General features: G+C 37.9%; 1 protein-coding gene and 1 pseudogene across 15 annotated transcripts in view; one reads left to right on the plus strand and one right to left on the minus strand.

Annotated features, from left to right (window-relative positions):
* Window positions 1-17,275, minus strand: part of Carf (calcium responsive transcription factor) — a 172,732-nt gene that overhangs the window by 155,324 nt on the left and 133 nt on the right. For 8 of the 15 annotated variants that reach the window (XR_015449096.1, XR_015449091.1, XR_015449090.1 and 5 more), the window contains exon 1: window positions 2,328-6,723. Coding sequence is in view for 1 of the 15 variants with exons in the window: in XM_087205832.1 (XP_087061958.1) it covers window positions 2,328-2,433 (106 nt within the window). In the remaining 14 variants the exon portion in view is untranslated. Of the gene's footprint in view, window positions 1-2,327; window positions 6,724-11,636; window positions 11,801-11,899; window positions 12,954-17,275 lie in introns of those variants that run through there. The other 7 variants (XR_015449103.1, XR_015449101.1, XR_015449097.1 and 4 more) reach the window with 2 other exon arrangements.
* Window positions 12,923-13,171, plus strand: LOC101698244 (small ribosomal subunit protein eS27-like pseudogene; annotated as a pseudogene).

A 17,275-nucleotide genomic window follows, 5' to 3' on the forward strand; every position in this document is an offset into this window, starting at 1 on the left:
AAAAACTAAAAATCTACAAATTAAGACTTTATCTAAATTTTAAAACATTTGCTTATAACAGGTAGGAAAAAATATTTACAAAAGGTATACCTAACAAAAGATTTGCATCCGAACTCTGAAGAACTGTTGCAACTCAATGAGAAAACACCCTTTCCCCAGATGAGGAAAAATTTTTGAAGGACCTGTTTCATTAAACAAGATACACAAGAAATAAGTACATGAAAAATGCTAGCCAGTGTTAAGTCATCAGGGAAGTGGAAATTAAAATCACAATGAGATGCTGCTACACACCTATCAGAATGTCTAAAATTAGATAATTTTTTTAGTTTGGCATTGTGGCACACACCTGTATTTCTAGCTGTTTGACAGGCTGAGGTAGGAAACTTGCAAGTTTGAGGCCAGCTTGAGCAACTTAGCAAGACTCTGGCTTGAAATAAAATAAAAAGGTCTGGAGATGCAGATGGGTGCTAGGGTGCTTGTTATACTTTATTACTGATGGGAAAAAAATATCAGAACATACTACATCTCAAGGTTCAATAAATAAAACAGGAATTTTGCAGATTTGTTTCAAAGAAACAGAGGTATTCAAAGTAATTAAAAATTGTATTAGGGGCCAGAGATTTAGCTCAGTGGTTCTGCTGCCTTCCTCATAAGTGCAGGGTCCCGAGTTTGATCCCCAGTACCAAAAAAACCCCCCAAAATTGCATTAGGCTGAATGAAGCTGGCAAATGCATCATTTGCAGTTGTGTGTTTAATATTCAAAAGATCACATATCTTTGAAGAATTCTAGAACACATTACCTTAAAAATAAAGTCACTGTGAGGAGTGAGCTCTAAGTGAGAGTAAATTTTTGTGATTAGAATTAGAGTAGAAATCTCAGAATGTGTCTGTATGATGAGACAAGACCTATCAGCATGAATGTTTAAGTATTAAAACAATGTAATTAAGATTACTGTGAAGTAAAGCCAATGACAAACTCATACAAAGAGAAATAGTCTGAATGGAAGTATATATTTGCAGAGAGAACACTTTCTTTTTTTTTTTTTTTTTGGTACCAGGGATCAAACTTGGGTCCTTGCGCTTGCAAGGCAGGTGGCGGAACCACTGAGCTAAATCCCCGGCCCTGAGAGAACACTTTCTAACCTATCCCATGAGACCAACATTACCTTAATACAAAAAGAAAAAAAGGTATAAGTAAGGAAAACTACAGACTAGTATCTCTCATGAACACAGTTACACAAAAGTCCTCGACAGATTATTTGCAAAGCAAATCTAATAACGTATAAGAAAAACCATTCACTACAACCAGATGGATTTATTTGACGTACAAAAGTCTGGTTCAACATGTGAAAATATGTAATCCATCATAGTAGCAGGCATCAGAATCACATTAGGTATCACATCAACAGACATATGACCATATCAACAGATGCAGAAAAAGCATTTGATGACATTCAGCACTCATTTGGACAAAAACTTCAAACTAGCTGAACTTTCTCAACTTGGTAAAGCACTTCTACATAAAGCCTATAGCTAACATTATACAGTGCTTAGGGATGAGAAACTAAATGGTTTTTCCTAAGTTTGGGAACAAAGTAAAGATGTCCTTTTTCACGCCTATTCAACATTGTATTAATAGTCTTAGAAAAAGCAATGAGTGCAGGGTAAAAGACATAGCAGGAAAGAAATTAGAAAACTCTTAGAATAAGCAAGTTTGCAGGACACAAAGTTCAGACACAAAAGTCAATTTCTGCTGGGTGTGGCAGTACAGGACCGTAACCCCAGTTACTCAAGATCGCAAATTCAAGACCAGGCTCCCAGGCAGGATGGGCAGGCTGCAATGGGCGTGGGGCTGGCGCCTGCAACCACAGGAAATCCAGGTATGAAAACTGACTCCAGAAGAGAACCTAGCAACAGACCAGTAGCAATGGAAGAAATTGAGAAAGTTACCAGAAACTTGCCATTCCCTACAATGCAAGGCACAGCTGATGTCACAGGTTAAAAAATCCTTCATGAACAAGAGAGATCAGAAGCAATATGATGGATTCAGCTCATGAAAAGAGGCCACCAATCCTAATGTCTTCAAAACAAGACATAGCCCCTCACATTACCAATGTTTGTGAAATGAAGCATTATTTGTGTGGCTGCTGTGCAGCTTTCAGTAATATAGCAATCACATTTCCAGTTCAGAAGGTCCTCTTTCGGCAGCAGCTTTATGGAATCAAAACCCGGGATGTAGTACTTCAGTTGAAGAGGGATGGATTTCAAAACTTGTATCATGGAATCCTTCCCCCATTAATGCAGAAAACAACTACCCTGGCACTTACGTTTGGTCTGTATGATGATTTGTCTTGTCTTCTCCATAAGCATGTCAGTGCTCCAGTTTGCAACCCATGGTGCGGCTGCAATACTTGCAGGGACAACAGCAGCCATTTTCACTCCACCGGGAAGAGTTCAGACATGCTTCAAGACCACAAGCATCATGACAAATTTACAACTTATCAGGCCTTCAGGGCTCTGAAATGCCATGGAATTAGAGAGTATTATCAAGGCTTGGTGCCCATTCTTTTCCCTAATGGATTCAGCAATGTTATTCATTTGGGCTTCAGAGGTCCCATTAAGGAGCATCTGCCTACTGCAAGAACTCACAGTGCAAATTTGGTTAATGACTTTATCTGTGGAGGTGTATTGGGTGCCATGCTGGGGTTCTTGCTTTTTCCAGTTAATGTTGTAAAAACGTGCTTACAGTCTCAGTTTGGTGAGGAGTTTCAGTCTTTTTCCAAGGTTTTCAAAACAATCTGGCTAGAATGGGACAGGAAACTGACAAACTTCTTCAGGGGTGCCCATCTGAATTATCATCGGTCCCTCATCTCTTGGGGCATAATCAATGCAACTTATGAATTCTTGTTAAAGATCATATGAAAAAAGTAACCAGTGAAGTGCTATGTATCAACTGAATAGACCTGAGTTTGACTTAGGTTCAAATTGGCCCCAATACAAGTTGGTGTCGTTGAGTCCAGGCCACAGTGAATTATGAGAAAGCTGTTTTCCCTGAGCACCAACAAAAACAGAATAAAAGGTTGCAGCAGGAAACTTTTAAGTCATTTTTTTCTTTTGTTTTAAATTTTTTATCATTACTGGAGAGCTTTAGGCTAATTGCTGGTAAATAGCTGTTTGTCTGATGGTCTTTCACAGGGTATCTTTAATAAGCAGGACATGATTCTTTTCCCCAAAACAGCCTTTAAGCCTTTTGTATTGAAGCATAAAATGGTCATAACTAGCCAGGGAAAATGTCCTTAGGGCACTGGAACTTTTCAGGCTTACTTTGTTACTCCATTTCTTCTTTGCTCTCAAGAGCAGTTCCAAAGGATAGTCTTCATTAAACTCAAGTATATATATGGCAGGACACAGGCAGAAGAGAAAAGAAAAACAGCTTATTTGATCTGTTTTGTTTTGTTTTTGTTTTTTGGGGGGTACAGGGGATTGAACTCAGGTCCTTGTGCTTGTGAGGCGGGTGCATGCCATTGAGCTAAATCCCTGGCCCTGTTTGGTCAATCTGAATTGTTAGTGTTAGTTTTGAAATTAAGCACCTGTTGGGACAGTCATAATCTAGACTCTTCTGTTTAGATGTGGTAGATGGAATCATTCAGCTCATGAAATTTCTCATTTTGTTTTCTGTCTTTAGACTTTTTGGGGGGTACCAGGGATCAAACTCGGGACCTTGCGCTTGTGAGGCAAGTAGCGGAACTACTGAGCTAAATCCCTGGCCCTGAACGTTTTCTGTTTAATTCTGAATGTGACCTTAAGCCCTTCCAAAATATCTTTATGTTAATTTTACTGATTTCATTGCCAAAAGATGGGAAGATTAAAATTTTTTTTAGGTGTTTGTTAAGAAGTTGTTAATTACATATAGTTCCTATTGTCTCTAGCTTGGTTTCTTTGAATTATTGACTCCAACTTAGCAGAGAGCTTTGGAGGGTTTTTCCACCTTGAGTAGTAATTTGTCATATTTGAGCATCCTGTTTTCTTGAAGCTATACTTTTAAAAAATAAAACACTTCCATACATTTTTATCTTAGGAGTCTGTTAATATCCCAGGGTTTTTTGTTTTTTCCCTCCTTCCTGGTTTCTAAATGTTACAGCGTGAGAGGAGGGAAAAAGCTCAGGATAGCTCTTGCCCCACATGGGTGTTAGCTATGTTTATTTTATTCTTGGAAATGGAGACTCCTCTAGGATTTCACATTTGGGGAACCCAGTTTTACCATTATGTCATTAAAGCTGGATGGGGAGCATATGATCTAAATAAAAACATTTGAAGGGTTATGTTGAATTCTAGAGGTTGGTGCTAACTAGATAACCTACTCATCCTTTACTTAATAAAGCTTGTCACAGAATCAGAGAATATTTGAATATTTTTTTCTAGATTGGTGAAGCAAAATGACTCATACAGCAATTGAATAACTAATGAAATCCAAGAAACACCCTGGAGAAATGGTTATGAATCTTTAAAAATCTATCTGTAAATATATGTACTTAAGATTGCTTCCTGCCATCTAACAAGAAAGTAGATGTGTCTTTTTTTGTGGTTCTGGGGATTGAACCCAGGGCCTGTCATGTGGAGGCCAGTGCTCTACCACTGGGCTGTGCCCAGCCACCCCCTTCTCCTTTCTTAAAGATAGGTTTTTTGTTACCAGTTTTTTCATTTTTCTGGGTAATTGCATGTGAATTTATGCATATACCAACCAAAAATTTGACTCTAAACAGCTTTCAGTAGTGTACTTTGGACTGTTGAAGAATCAGGACTTGAAGGGAATTGCAGAAATGAATGAAGATGGCACCTGGGTTCCTGGACCCCTCATTGACCTGTGGAACTTGAGCACCTGTAGGCATGTCTAGGAGCACAGCACAGCACAGGGGACTTGGGGTCACACCCTCACCCATTGGCCTTCAGCTCTTTGGGGCTTGCTTTTGTCTACACTCCATGCCGGAGATAGATTTTACTTGTAAAACACTTTGGTGAAAAATTTAGGAAAATATTTTGTTATTTGCCTTATCAAGTGGCATTTTGAAACAATATTTTTAATGCTTTTAACTCATTTTTAAATTTGTCACTTTTTACTGTTCTTGAAGACCAAACTACAAATACATTACCAGAGATGGTTTTGTGTTGTGCTCTAGACTTAATTTGACAAAAAAAATTCAGAACTCGTAGCCAACAGTTTTATTTCAACTTTAAGGGAAAATGTGTAATAAGTAAGAAATTCTATTGTTTTTACCATCAGTGTGAACTAGCATGGTACTGTTTTTAAAGGCAAGTATGACTGAATAACTGTGAAAAGCTTTAAAGTAGTCTGTTACATATGTGGTGCAGATATAGCTCATGAGCACAGGGCCAGGTCTTGTGTCCTATCCTTCACGCCTGATGCCACCAGAAATGTCATGAATGCTGTTTTAACACTTTTTGAGATACACGATCCCTGAGGAATGCACCAAAAACACAGCCTTTATATTGTAACTTTGTGTCTTGTTTCACTTGTGGCTAGGGATAAATTTTGACTCTTTTGTCTAAATAGTCACTATTCATCTTAACTTATGGTTGGTTAATTACCTGCTAAATATTGACCTGTGCAATAAAGTAGAATTATGTACATATAGTTGACTTTGGATATCTGAAATTCCCAAGCACAATTACAGTGAGTATATAATGTTCAGTATAAGGCTGCACAAACCTGTAAGGGAATAAAGAGTAGCAGACAGGATATGTGAAATGGGATGTAAGGACTTACTGTGCATAAGCCAGTCTTGTGGAGCTAACACTGGTGCTGCATAGATGAAGTACTGTGGTGTGAGGGCTTCATGAAAGGAAGGTTAGGCAGGAGACTACGTTGGAAGAAAGGGTAAACACTCAGACTTGTTTTACTTTATACTGAAATATAGTGGACCTTCGAGTTACTACCAGCCTGACATACAAAAAATTTGGGTTACAACCGGAATTTTAGTTTAACTTATGACCAAACTCTTGAGTTATAAACCAAATGCCAGCCAGCTGTGCTTTCAGATGGTCTCAGATACAGATTTAACCCTTAAAGAGTTCTGGAAGGAACATTACAACATCCTTTCCTGCGTGGGGTTAACTGAGAAATACTGGGCCAATGTCTCCCTAAGGACACTGAAATCTGCCTGTGTACAGGAAAGACTTCGAAGGCTATGTAGAGGAGCCTGAGCCCTTAACTGACCAACTTGAGTTAGAGGCAGCCCTCAAGAATGAATTCAGTTTGTAAGTCAAGGGTCCACTGTACTTGTTTTCTTATGTACAAAAGTATATCAAAGACTTGAACACCATTCTCTCAAAATGGGATTTTTAATTTTGAATGCTTTTTGTGTACTAAATATTTACTTGCCTAAATGGCTCCCAAGTTGTGTGAGGATCTCTGTATGTTTCTTCTTCTAAAGTCTCATTATTAAAAGTCAATTACCAAATACCAAAAAAAAAAAAAGACCAGGCAACTTAGCTAGACTCTGTTTCAAAATGAAACTTTTAAAAGAGCTGGGGATGTAGCCTGCCACTTGCTGGGTTCAATCCCTACTGTAACATACATGCACACACACAAATTTTGGGGGGATTTAAAAAAAAATTTTTATTGGTACACGTTTGTGTAGTACATAATGATATATCACTATATATTCATCATGGGGAGTTGGTACATATAATATGATATTGCTTAATTCTTTTTTTCTAACCCTCTTCCCTCCCTCCCTTCCCTTCCCCTTCTCCTAGCCATGTGTATGTATATATACATATACATTCATATATATATATGAATATATATATATATACATTCATATATATTTATATATATATATTTTATACATGTTTTAGTACATGATGATCATGTTCCTTGTAGGGACTTGGTCCATGTACACAGCACTTACAATCCTCCCCACTTTTTAATCTCATTTTCCTCCCCCCCTTCCCACTCCCTATGTCTTCCAGTTTCCTTCTCATCTGCCAAAGATCTATCTTGCTATTCTCTCATCTATTTTTTATTTTGCACTTTATTTAAGCTTTTATGTCTGATTTACTTCACTTAACATTATGGTCTCACAGGGCATCCATTTTCCCATAAATGACTCAGTTGATTCTTCTTTATGGAGACACACAAAATTTAAAAATACAGGAACCATCTGAGGAAAGCTATAAAACTCGGGTGAAAGAAATCAAAAATCTAAATAAACGGAGATATTTCATATTTATGGATGGGAAGAGTCAATATTTTTTTTTCTTTCAGTACTGGGGATCAAACTCAGGACCTTGCACTTACAAGGCAGGCGTGGCACCACTGAGCTAAATCCCCAGCCTTAGGGAAGAGTCAATATTTTAACATGTCAATTTTTCTTAACTTAATTGTACATCCCAAAATGCAAATTACATTTTACATATTAACAAAACAAATCTAATGTTCGTGCAAAAGACAAAAGACCCAAAATAGCCAGTACAGTACTGAAGATCAAGGTTGGAAGATTGATACAACCCAACTTCAAGATTAGACTTACTGGGGCCGGGGGTTTAGCTCAGTGGTTTCACTGCCTGCTTCACAAGCGCAAGGACCCAAGTTCGATCCCCAGTACTCAAAAAACATAAATAAAATAAAGATTAGACTTACTATAATCCTATGGTGAGCCGAACAACACAAACAGGCCAAGAGATCAGTGAAACAGAAGAGACAAAGAATAGACCAAAAGATCAAAAGAATAGGATAGAGAGCCAAACAGATCCATATAAATATTGTCAATTGATTTCTGACAAAAGAGCAAAGGCAATTCAGTAGAGAAAGGATAGTCTTTTCAACCCATGATGCTAAAATAAAATGTTCATCTACATGCAAGGAAAAAAAAGATTCTAGATAGACCTTATAGCCTTAAAAAAAAAAAAATGAACCCAAAACGGATCACAGACCTAAATGTAAAATGCAAAAGTACAAAATTCCTAGAAGATAACACAGAAGAAAACCTAGGTGACTCTGAGTATGGCAATGACTTTCTTTTCATTGAGACAAATTCTTGTTATGTAGTTCATGGCCATGAATTTGCTATGTAGCCCAAGCTGGCCTCTCCTGCCTCAGTCTCCCAAATGCTAGCAGTGCCACCACATCTAGCTGGCAAAGACTCTTTAAATACAACCCAATGGCAAAATATATGAAAGAAATAATTGGTAAGCTAAACTTCATTAAAATTAAAAATCTCTGACCTCTGCAAAAGTCAAAGAAATGGGAGAGAAGATGAGCCAAAGACTGTAAGAAAATATTTACAAAAGAAACAGAACTTGTTGGGGCTGGGGATGTAGCTCAGTGGTTTCACCACCTGCCTTGCAAGTGCAAGGTCCTGAGTTCGATCCCCAGTACCAAAAAAAAAAAAAAAAGAAACAGAACTTGTATATCTAAAATATACAAAGAACTTTGAAAACTCAACAGTTTTTAAAACCCCAATTTTCAAATGGTCAAAAGATCTGAAAATAGACTGAATAATATATTACAGATGACAAACACATGAAAAGATACCCAACACCATATGGCATAAGGGAACTGCAAATAAAATCTGAACAATGAGATGACTACAACACAAGGAAAAAGAATTAAGATGTGTTATGTACGTGTACCACCTCCCCATGATGAATGTAATCATTATGTACTGCAAACACGTACTATTTAAAATAAAAAAGAGATACTACAACACACCTATTAAAATGAGGCAGGCAGCGGAACCACTGAGCTAAATCCCCAGCCCTGACACCCATTAAAATGAATAAAAACAACTGACTATCAAATGCTGGCAAGAATGGAGAAAAACAGGAACTCTCATTGTGCTTTTGGGGATGCAAAATGGGTACAGCCATTTTGGAAGACAGTTTAGTGATTTCTCATAAATAGGTTTATCATATAGTACAGCTATTGCAGTACTAGGTATTTACTCAAAGGAGCTTAAAACTTATGTCCCATAGAAACAGGTATACAGATGTAACAGATTTTTAGGTGCCAAAAGTTGGAAACAACCAAGATGTCCTTCAACAGAAATGAATAAACAAACTGATACATTCCTAAACAGAAGTTTGTTACTTTGTTTGCTTTGTAGTTCCATGGCTTGAACCCAGAACCTTACGCCTACGAGACAAGTGCTCTACCACTGAGCTACATCTCTAGCTCCATGAATAGAATTTTTTTCAGTGATAAAAAGACATCACATCAATCACACACACACACACAGAGAAAAAACCCATACAGAAACCTTAAATGGCTACTGCTAAGTGAAAGAAGCTAACTTGAAGGGGCATAATAACAAATCAGCAGTTGGCAGAGGTTAGGAGTGTATGGAGGGAAGGTGGATGGATGAATAGATGAAGTACCAGGAATTTTATGGTGGTGAAATGATTTTTTTAAATAATATAACGGGGGTAAATGACATTATGCATTTATTAAAATACACAGAACTGAATAACAGAGTGAATCTTAATGCAAATGATAGACTCATTCATAATAACATATCAATATTTATATATGAGTTCTAAGAAATATACCATACTAATGCAAAATGTTAATAATAGGGAAACTATCTTAGGGTACAGGGGGGTAAGGAAGGACAGGTAGGGTGATAAGTGGGAGTCTTATTTGCTCAACTTTTCTATAAATAATAAATCTAAATTGTTCTAAAATACAAAGTCTTATTTAAAACAAAACAGGGCTGGGGATTTAGCTCAGCGGTTCTGCCGCCTGCCTTGCAAGCACAAGGTCCCGAGTTCGATCCCTGGTACCAAAAAAAAAAAAAAAAAACCACACATAAAACAAAACAGCAATCAACGTGATTGTGAACTACAGTCAATAGCAAATCATACTGTATAAAATCCAAGTTATAAGGCAGTGAGCTACAAGTGTTCTACCTATGTCGTTTTATTAAACTCTTTCAATAACCCTGTCATTCAGTTACTTGTTCCAATTTACACATAAGATTTAGGCACATTAAGTAACTTCTCCCAAAATTATAAATATGAGTGACCAAGGGAGGATTCAAACTACATGTTAATCCCAAGGCCCATATCCTTTATTATTACCACAAAAAACTCTTTCATGATATACACTTTCATCTTTTCCCATTAGTAAAAAAATCCACAGATTTACATCTTCTTATCTTTTTTATTGGTATCGGGGATGGAACTAGGGACCTTGTGCTTGAGGCAGGCAGCAGAACCACTGAGCTAAATCCCGGCCCTTTTTTTTTTTGATAGGATAACAAAGTAGATATTAGAAGAAACTCATCCATTTTTGTTTTCCATTTTTCAAACTGGCTGAAATTTAAGTTAGAGGCAGTCCTGAACACAGGAATAGCTCTCCTGCAAGCAATCTCTGACCTCATCCAAAAGCTAGAGCACTAGCTATCTATGCAGGCACTGCACTCACTGAGAAAACATTCTATAGAATAGATTCAGAAAGGATCTCAGTTTTTTTTATAGGTGCCCATTTCACTTCAAATTATTCTAGTTACAGAAAAATTTTTTTCCACTTTATCTAGTATTTTCCCCCTCCGACATTTCATCAATGAAATTTTCATTGGAAGTAATTAATATTTTCACTATAAAAGAAAAAACTGGAGAACGTCACCCTTTAACAAATTTGTGTAAGTTTAAAGAACAGGTTTTTTTAAAAGATGAGTTAAAAACAGCTAGCCTGAGGGAATGGAGTTTAATCTGGAGTGAGAAAGCAAGTACAGTATTTGTGAGGTTCAGAAAACTCAGAGGAATTCCACAGTCCACTGAAGACTGAGGGAAGAATGAACATCTGGGGGAAGTACACTAGTAAAGGAGTGGAGAGGATGGTGACAGAAAGCCACACACGAAACACTTTCTTCACAATTTTTCCCAGACTTAGATTCTGCCAATACAAGAAAGATAACTTGAATTTCTAAACTCAATTGTAGGTTAAACTTTTTGTGGTTACAAAGGTAAATTACTACTTAAAGTTGTTTCTGTTTATAAAAAGTGGGTTTTAGGGCCAGAGATGTACCTCAGTGGCACCGTGCCTGCATTGCAAGTGCAAGATCCTGAGTTCGATCCCTGGTACCAAAAAAAAAAGTGGGTTTTTAATATGACTACTGATCTAACCTACCGTTGAAAGGGAGATTAAAAGCACATTTTTAAAGTTATAAACACCCTTTCAGAAAGATAATTTGCAATGCGAAGTATTATTCCTCTCATTTCTTTCATCAATTAACATTAACTTTCTCCAATCCTGACAACTGAAGATGACTAAAAATACAAAGTTTCCTATCTATCCTCAGTGTCGGTATGTGCTATAAATCAGTGATGGTAAACCATGTAGAGTTTCCAATGATAACAGCCAGCTGCAGCATCCTGCCATAGGTTCACCCCATTGCTATAAATTATTATCCCTAACTCCCAATTAACTGTTAAAGTTTTTATGAATAAAGATATTAACAAAGTACGTATAAAATGTTCTTTTCTAACTGGTAACCCTAAAGAGAACAAAGTTCCTACACAAAGTATAATTTGACTTTTCAAAATTAGGTCACACATGATAGTTAACTTTTATAAAGCTGTTACTTTCAATGAGATAAAAATTAAATTATTACCTCAGGCAGTGGCTGAAGTTTAACTTCCAGGCCTCAAGCATTCTACTACCCCAGAAATGCCTTTTGTTTTCACAGAAGTTCTTCTTTTCGGGGGCACTAAATCGTAGTAAGTGTATCTTCATTTATGTGAAAGCTACAATTGTGTCTTCACAGCAGCACTTTCTCTGTAATGAGAAGGTATTCAATGTATATTCTGTTTTTCTACACACAAATAAAACCAGTAATTTCATTATACAGGTTTTATTTTTTAAAATAGCCATTACCTGCCTCATATGGTAGAACCATCAATCACTCAGTTGAAGAGACCTAAAGACTAAGGTTGACTTTACAGGTAAGTGCAGGTGTCTTGGGGTAGGTTTTTTAACTTCTCTGTGCCAGATTCCTTATCTAAAATTAGGGATTTGCACTAAGGTTTTCATTCAATGCTCACACTCTATAACTACTACTGAAACAAAGGCCTCTGTAGTAATTTAACATTTTTTTCTCAATGAAAATATTACTAATAGATCTTTTTGAGCACAAAAAGCTTGAAAATAAAAGGTCCCTTTTCTATCCTCCCTTTCTCATCCTAAGAGTAACAAACTTCTTTCCTTTTTTTTTTTGTCGTACTTGGGGTGAAACCCATGGATTTATATATGCTAGGTGAGCAGTCTAGCACTGAGGCGTATCTCTAGCCCAACGAATTTATTTATTTATTTTTTTTGGTACCAGGGATCGAACTCAGGACCTTGCGCTTGTGAGGCAGGCAGCGACACCACTGAGCTAAATCTCCATCCCCCAACAAATTTATTTCTTAAGCAAGAAGTATTCAAAAGAAGTGAAAACGAACAAAGCATTTAGCATGGAGTCAAAACAGTTAATAATTAGCAAAGCATTCAATTTTTTTCACAAACTCCTTTCTAGAATGTTTCATATCATTCTACAAAAGTAAATTTTATATTAAAAGATTAGGAAGAAACTGTAAAATTAGTTCTTCAGTGTTTTTATTTATAGGAAGGCCTTTTTGTTGTTTACATAGTGAATGCATGCCAGAGAGGAAAAGACTATGCAGGCTTTAGTCACTCAATTCTCTGTAAAGTATCATACTTGGGATATCGCTGTTTTTATTTTGTTCAACAGCAGTTCTTTCTATTTGCTCAAAACTTTAGAGGTAATTTCTCTGGTGTAACTTCTAAAAAACTTTACATTGTCTCTACATTGGCTTATGTTGCTTAATTTTCCCCATAGACTCCTCTGTGTTAAATTCATGTTGCCCTTTCCAGCAGTGACCACCTCTCCACGAGAACATGCCTCTGGAAAAAGACCTCCTTCATCCCTCTCTGGAGAAGAGGAAGCACAAGAAGAAGTGCCTAGTGCAGAGCCCCAATTTCTACTTCATAGACACGAAGTGCCCAAGATGCTATAAAATCACCACAGTCTTTAGTCATGCACAGTCGGTAGTTTTGTGTGTTGGCTGCTCCACTGTCCTCTGTCAGCCTACAAGAGGAAAAGCAAGGCTTACAGAAGGATGTTAATTTGGGAGGAAGCAGCATTAACAGTACCCTAAATCAAGATGAATGGGAACCATCCCAATAAACATATTTTGGATATAAGTAAATAAATATTTTTATCTGTTGTTGGTATGATAATGCATACCTGTAATCCCAGCACTCCTGAGGCTGAGGCAGGAGGCTGAGGCTGCGGCTGCTCCAAGTTCAAGGCCAGCCTGGGCTACATAGTCAGTTCAAGGCCAGCCTGAATTACACAGCAAGATTCTATCTCAAAAAAAATTTTTTTAATCTGTTAAAACTAATAACCTGAGGATAAATCCCCAAACAGGACTATTTAAGGATGAAGTCACTTGAAGCTTAGACTTGGTTTCTTTCCATTCCAAGTATGTACCTTGTTAATGTCCCAAGATTTAAAAAATTCTCAAATCTATTCAATATCAGTGTCAGATTTTATTAGTAGCTACAATAAGGTAAATAGTATACTGTTTCTTTTATAATATATACAACACTACTATGGATCACTGGTGTCCAAATCAAATCAAGACTACTAAATTCACAAATATTTTAGTCAGCTTACTTTTTCTTTTTTTTTGGTACTGGGAATTGAACTCAGGCCTTGAACTTTCCAGGCAGGCACTGCACTGCTGAGCTACATCCCTGGCCCTAATAGGATTACTTTTTAAAAGGATGATTCTGGAACTTATGTGCTAAATCAACATCAAAATTTTAAATGTATGCATATATATATTTTATTTCTGAATTTTAGTTGTTATTGTTTTTTGTTTTGGGTGTAGGTCCCACACATGCTAGGCAAGTGTGTACTGCTACAGTACGCTCCCAGCCCTTTTTGTTTTCAGTTAAAAAAAAAAATCTCTGGTATTCACAATGTCTCTTTTCTCTTATTTAAGGTTCACCTTCCCTAAAATCTTCTCCATAATCTTGGTTTCTGTCCATTTCTTACCATGCACTTACCCCTTTGCTCTCTGAGGACTTATGACTTTGAGGTACAGTTTATTATATTTATAGATAAGACAACCAAAACTGTCAAGTACAGTAGTGCACCCAACTGCTATCCTTGGGAGATATGTTTCAAGACTTCCAGTGGATGCCTGAAACCACAACTGAATAGAGTCCCATATATGTATTGTTTTTTCGTATACATACATAGCAATGATAAAGTTTAATTTATAAATTAAGCAGAGTGACAGATTAAAAATAGAGCAATCATAACAATATACTATAACAGTTTTGTGACTATTCTTTTTTTTTTGGTTTTTTGAGGCAGGGTCTCCCTTTGTAGTTCAGGCTGGCCCTGAACTATGTAGCCCAGGCTGCCCTCGAACTCAGGGTGATCCTCCTGCCTCAGCCTCCCAAGTGCTGGGATTACAGGTGTGCGCCACCACACCCAGCTTATTTTACTGTATTGTATGTAGACCTTAGCCTCAGCATACAACTCTTTCCTTATTAAATCAAGATCTTTTACCTTCATGGAAGTACTTTCAGATTCTCTTTGGAATATCTGAATTGCTAGCACCACTACTCTTGCAGTTACTTGAACACTTGATACTGGTCTGATAATTGAGAAGGCTACCAAGTGACTAATGGGTAGGTAGGGTATACAAAGGATACACTCCCTGGACAGAGGGATGACTCACACCCCAAGCAGGGCAGAGGAAGGCATTATGCTATTCAGAACAGCATGCAACTAAAAACTCTTGAATTGTTTGTTTCTGGATTTTCTGACCACAGTTAATTGGAAATGAAAAAAGCAAACCTTGGTGGGGGGGCCTCCAGTGTAAGTTGTTTATGATCACAGAGTATTACATTCAGATTGAAAATCAAGTAGGGGGAAAAAACGAAGACTCCAAAGCCCAAACACAGTCTTTATGGCGTAACACAATAGGCCAATATAAACAGGAAAAAAAAAAGCTATAATGAGAAATTTATGTTCCAAGGTATGGTTCTCCACATAATAATGGGTCTTCATGAGGACCACAGTAAATAAATCCTATAGGAAATTATTAACAACCAAAAGCTTGCAGTTAAGGTTCAAACTAAAAAAAAGCACTCAAAGTAAAAGCATTATCTATCCTGGTTACTGGTGGCAGGCAACACCAAACATGACACATAAGTCATTGTTAGAAAAAAAAAACAAACCATCATCCTGGGTATTCAGTTATTTTGGAACACTTACTTTTCCTTAACTAAAGGTCTTAGTCAAATGAAGTGTATTTCAGTGAGTTCAAGATTTCTGCCTTGCAAACTGAAAGTCTTATTTGCTTAAGAATATACTGTTTTGGGCTGGGGATTTGGCTCAGTGGTTTTGTCACCTGCTGTGCAAGCGCAAGGACCCGAGTTCGATCCCTGGTACCAAAAAAAAAGAATATACTGTATTGAGGTTCCATACCTTCTTGACATTTTTCTAATAAAAACTGTGTCGACTGTCAGATACTGTATTCTTAATTTGATAAATTTCAAATTAATGAGTTAAAAATGTATTATCCTGCTCACTACATATTTTCAAAAGGTCTCTTAGCCAATGATATGAATAATAAATATGGATTCAATAGCAACACTTCAATTAAGAAAGTATTTCAAAGAAGGGAATGGAATTAATATGAGAAAAAAAAATGGAAACAAGGTCTTTGTAGTTAGGGACAGGTGGAGGGGTTGAAGGGAGGGCAGGGAAATGGGGAAAAAATAAGAACCAAGACGGATTATGTAAAGGTGCAAATTTCCAATGATGAATGCCATTATATTGTATACCTTAAACGTACCAATATAATTTAAAAAAAGAAAGTATTTCAAGCGTCAGATGCCCCAATTTATTCAATGTGTAAACACTCACCAGTGAAATGATTCACATTTAAATAGCCACACCGTGGGCCGGGGATTTAGCTCAGCGGCACCACGCCTGCCCTGAAAGTGCAAGGACCTGAGTTCGATCCTGGTACCCCAAAAAAAACCCAAACAAACAAAAAATAGCCACACCTCTATATTAGCAAGCCCAATCCTAACTAGTGATTTTCTGGAACTTCAGCCTGTGGGTTTTCCCATTTTACTCCTCCACCCGTGACTATCTCCTTTATTTGGTTCACCTTGGCAATGCTTCTAATTAAACTTGAATTGAGAACTATTATGATGGTAAAAATATTAACATTTACTGAATGCTTCTTATGTAGCATTTAATTCTCAAAGGTGACTAAAGCATGGCACAGTCAGATTCGTTAGGTAAGTCAAACCCAGGCATTCTGGTTTCAGGGCATACATTCTACAAAGCTGAGTAAATTGAAAACGGTCGTGCTGTTATTGTCACTGCTCCCAAATAAAAGGCTTTTTCACTTCCAATTGTTTAAATCACATCTAATTTGCTATAGCTGATTTAAACAGTAACCGTCTAGTTACACTACATCTTTAAGCAAGGTAAAGAATTTCGGTTTCCACCTGCACCCATACTGTTCTGCCCACAAATTTTGCAATCCAGTTCTGCCTGATTCTAAACTCCTGTCTCTTGGAGAACCACTCTACCCCCCAGATCTTTCCTGGCGAAGGCCTTAAAAAGCGACATTGCGACCTGTACCATATTATCTCCATCCATCCTCCTTCAGAAAAACAACTGTATCGAAATAGAGTAATTATGGGGACACCCGAAGCTAAGACAGGCCTTTGGTTAACTTCAAGACAAAAAAGTTAAAAAGCACGAGAGCAGGCACAGGAGGACGCTTTTCCTCTTCCAAGTATTAAAGTATGGAAGCATTCAGCAAGGGGGGCTGAAAAGCGGGGCGCAACCGCCCAAGGGCTTGGGTCCTGCTCTGCAGAAGCGGCGCATTCTCGGGTTCAGCACCCTTCTAGGACGCTTAAGACTCCTCCGCAACTTGCCTCCCCGGAGCCAGCGAGCCTGGCCCGGCCCGGGCGGCGCGCGGTGAAGGCCCCGCGGCCAGGCGGGGGCTGGGAAGCTCCTACAGGGCGGGTAAGGAGGTGACTGAGCGGGCTGGAGGAGAGGGGGCGGGGAGCTAGCGTCCGGTAGGTCCGGAACACAGCTCTGCCAAACCTCCGCCTCCCCCAGCCCTGCCGCCGCGGAGAGCCCCACAAGGCGAGGAGGGAAGTCCGCCGGAGCAGAGGGGAGAAAATTCAAAACGAGTCTACTCA

This window comes from Heterocephalus glaber, unplaced genomic scaffold, assembly GCF_053883595.1.
Source record: "Heterocephalus glaber isolate CG9 unplaced genomic scaffold, H.glaber_assembly_v1.0 deba00000621, whole genome shotgun sequence".
NCBI classification, from domain to species: domain Eukaryota; kingdom Metazoa; phylum Chordata; class Mammalia; order Rodentia; family Bathyergidae; genus Heterocephalus; species Heterocephalus glaber.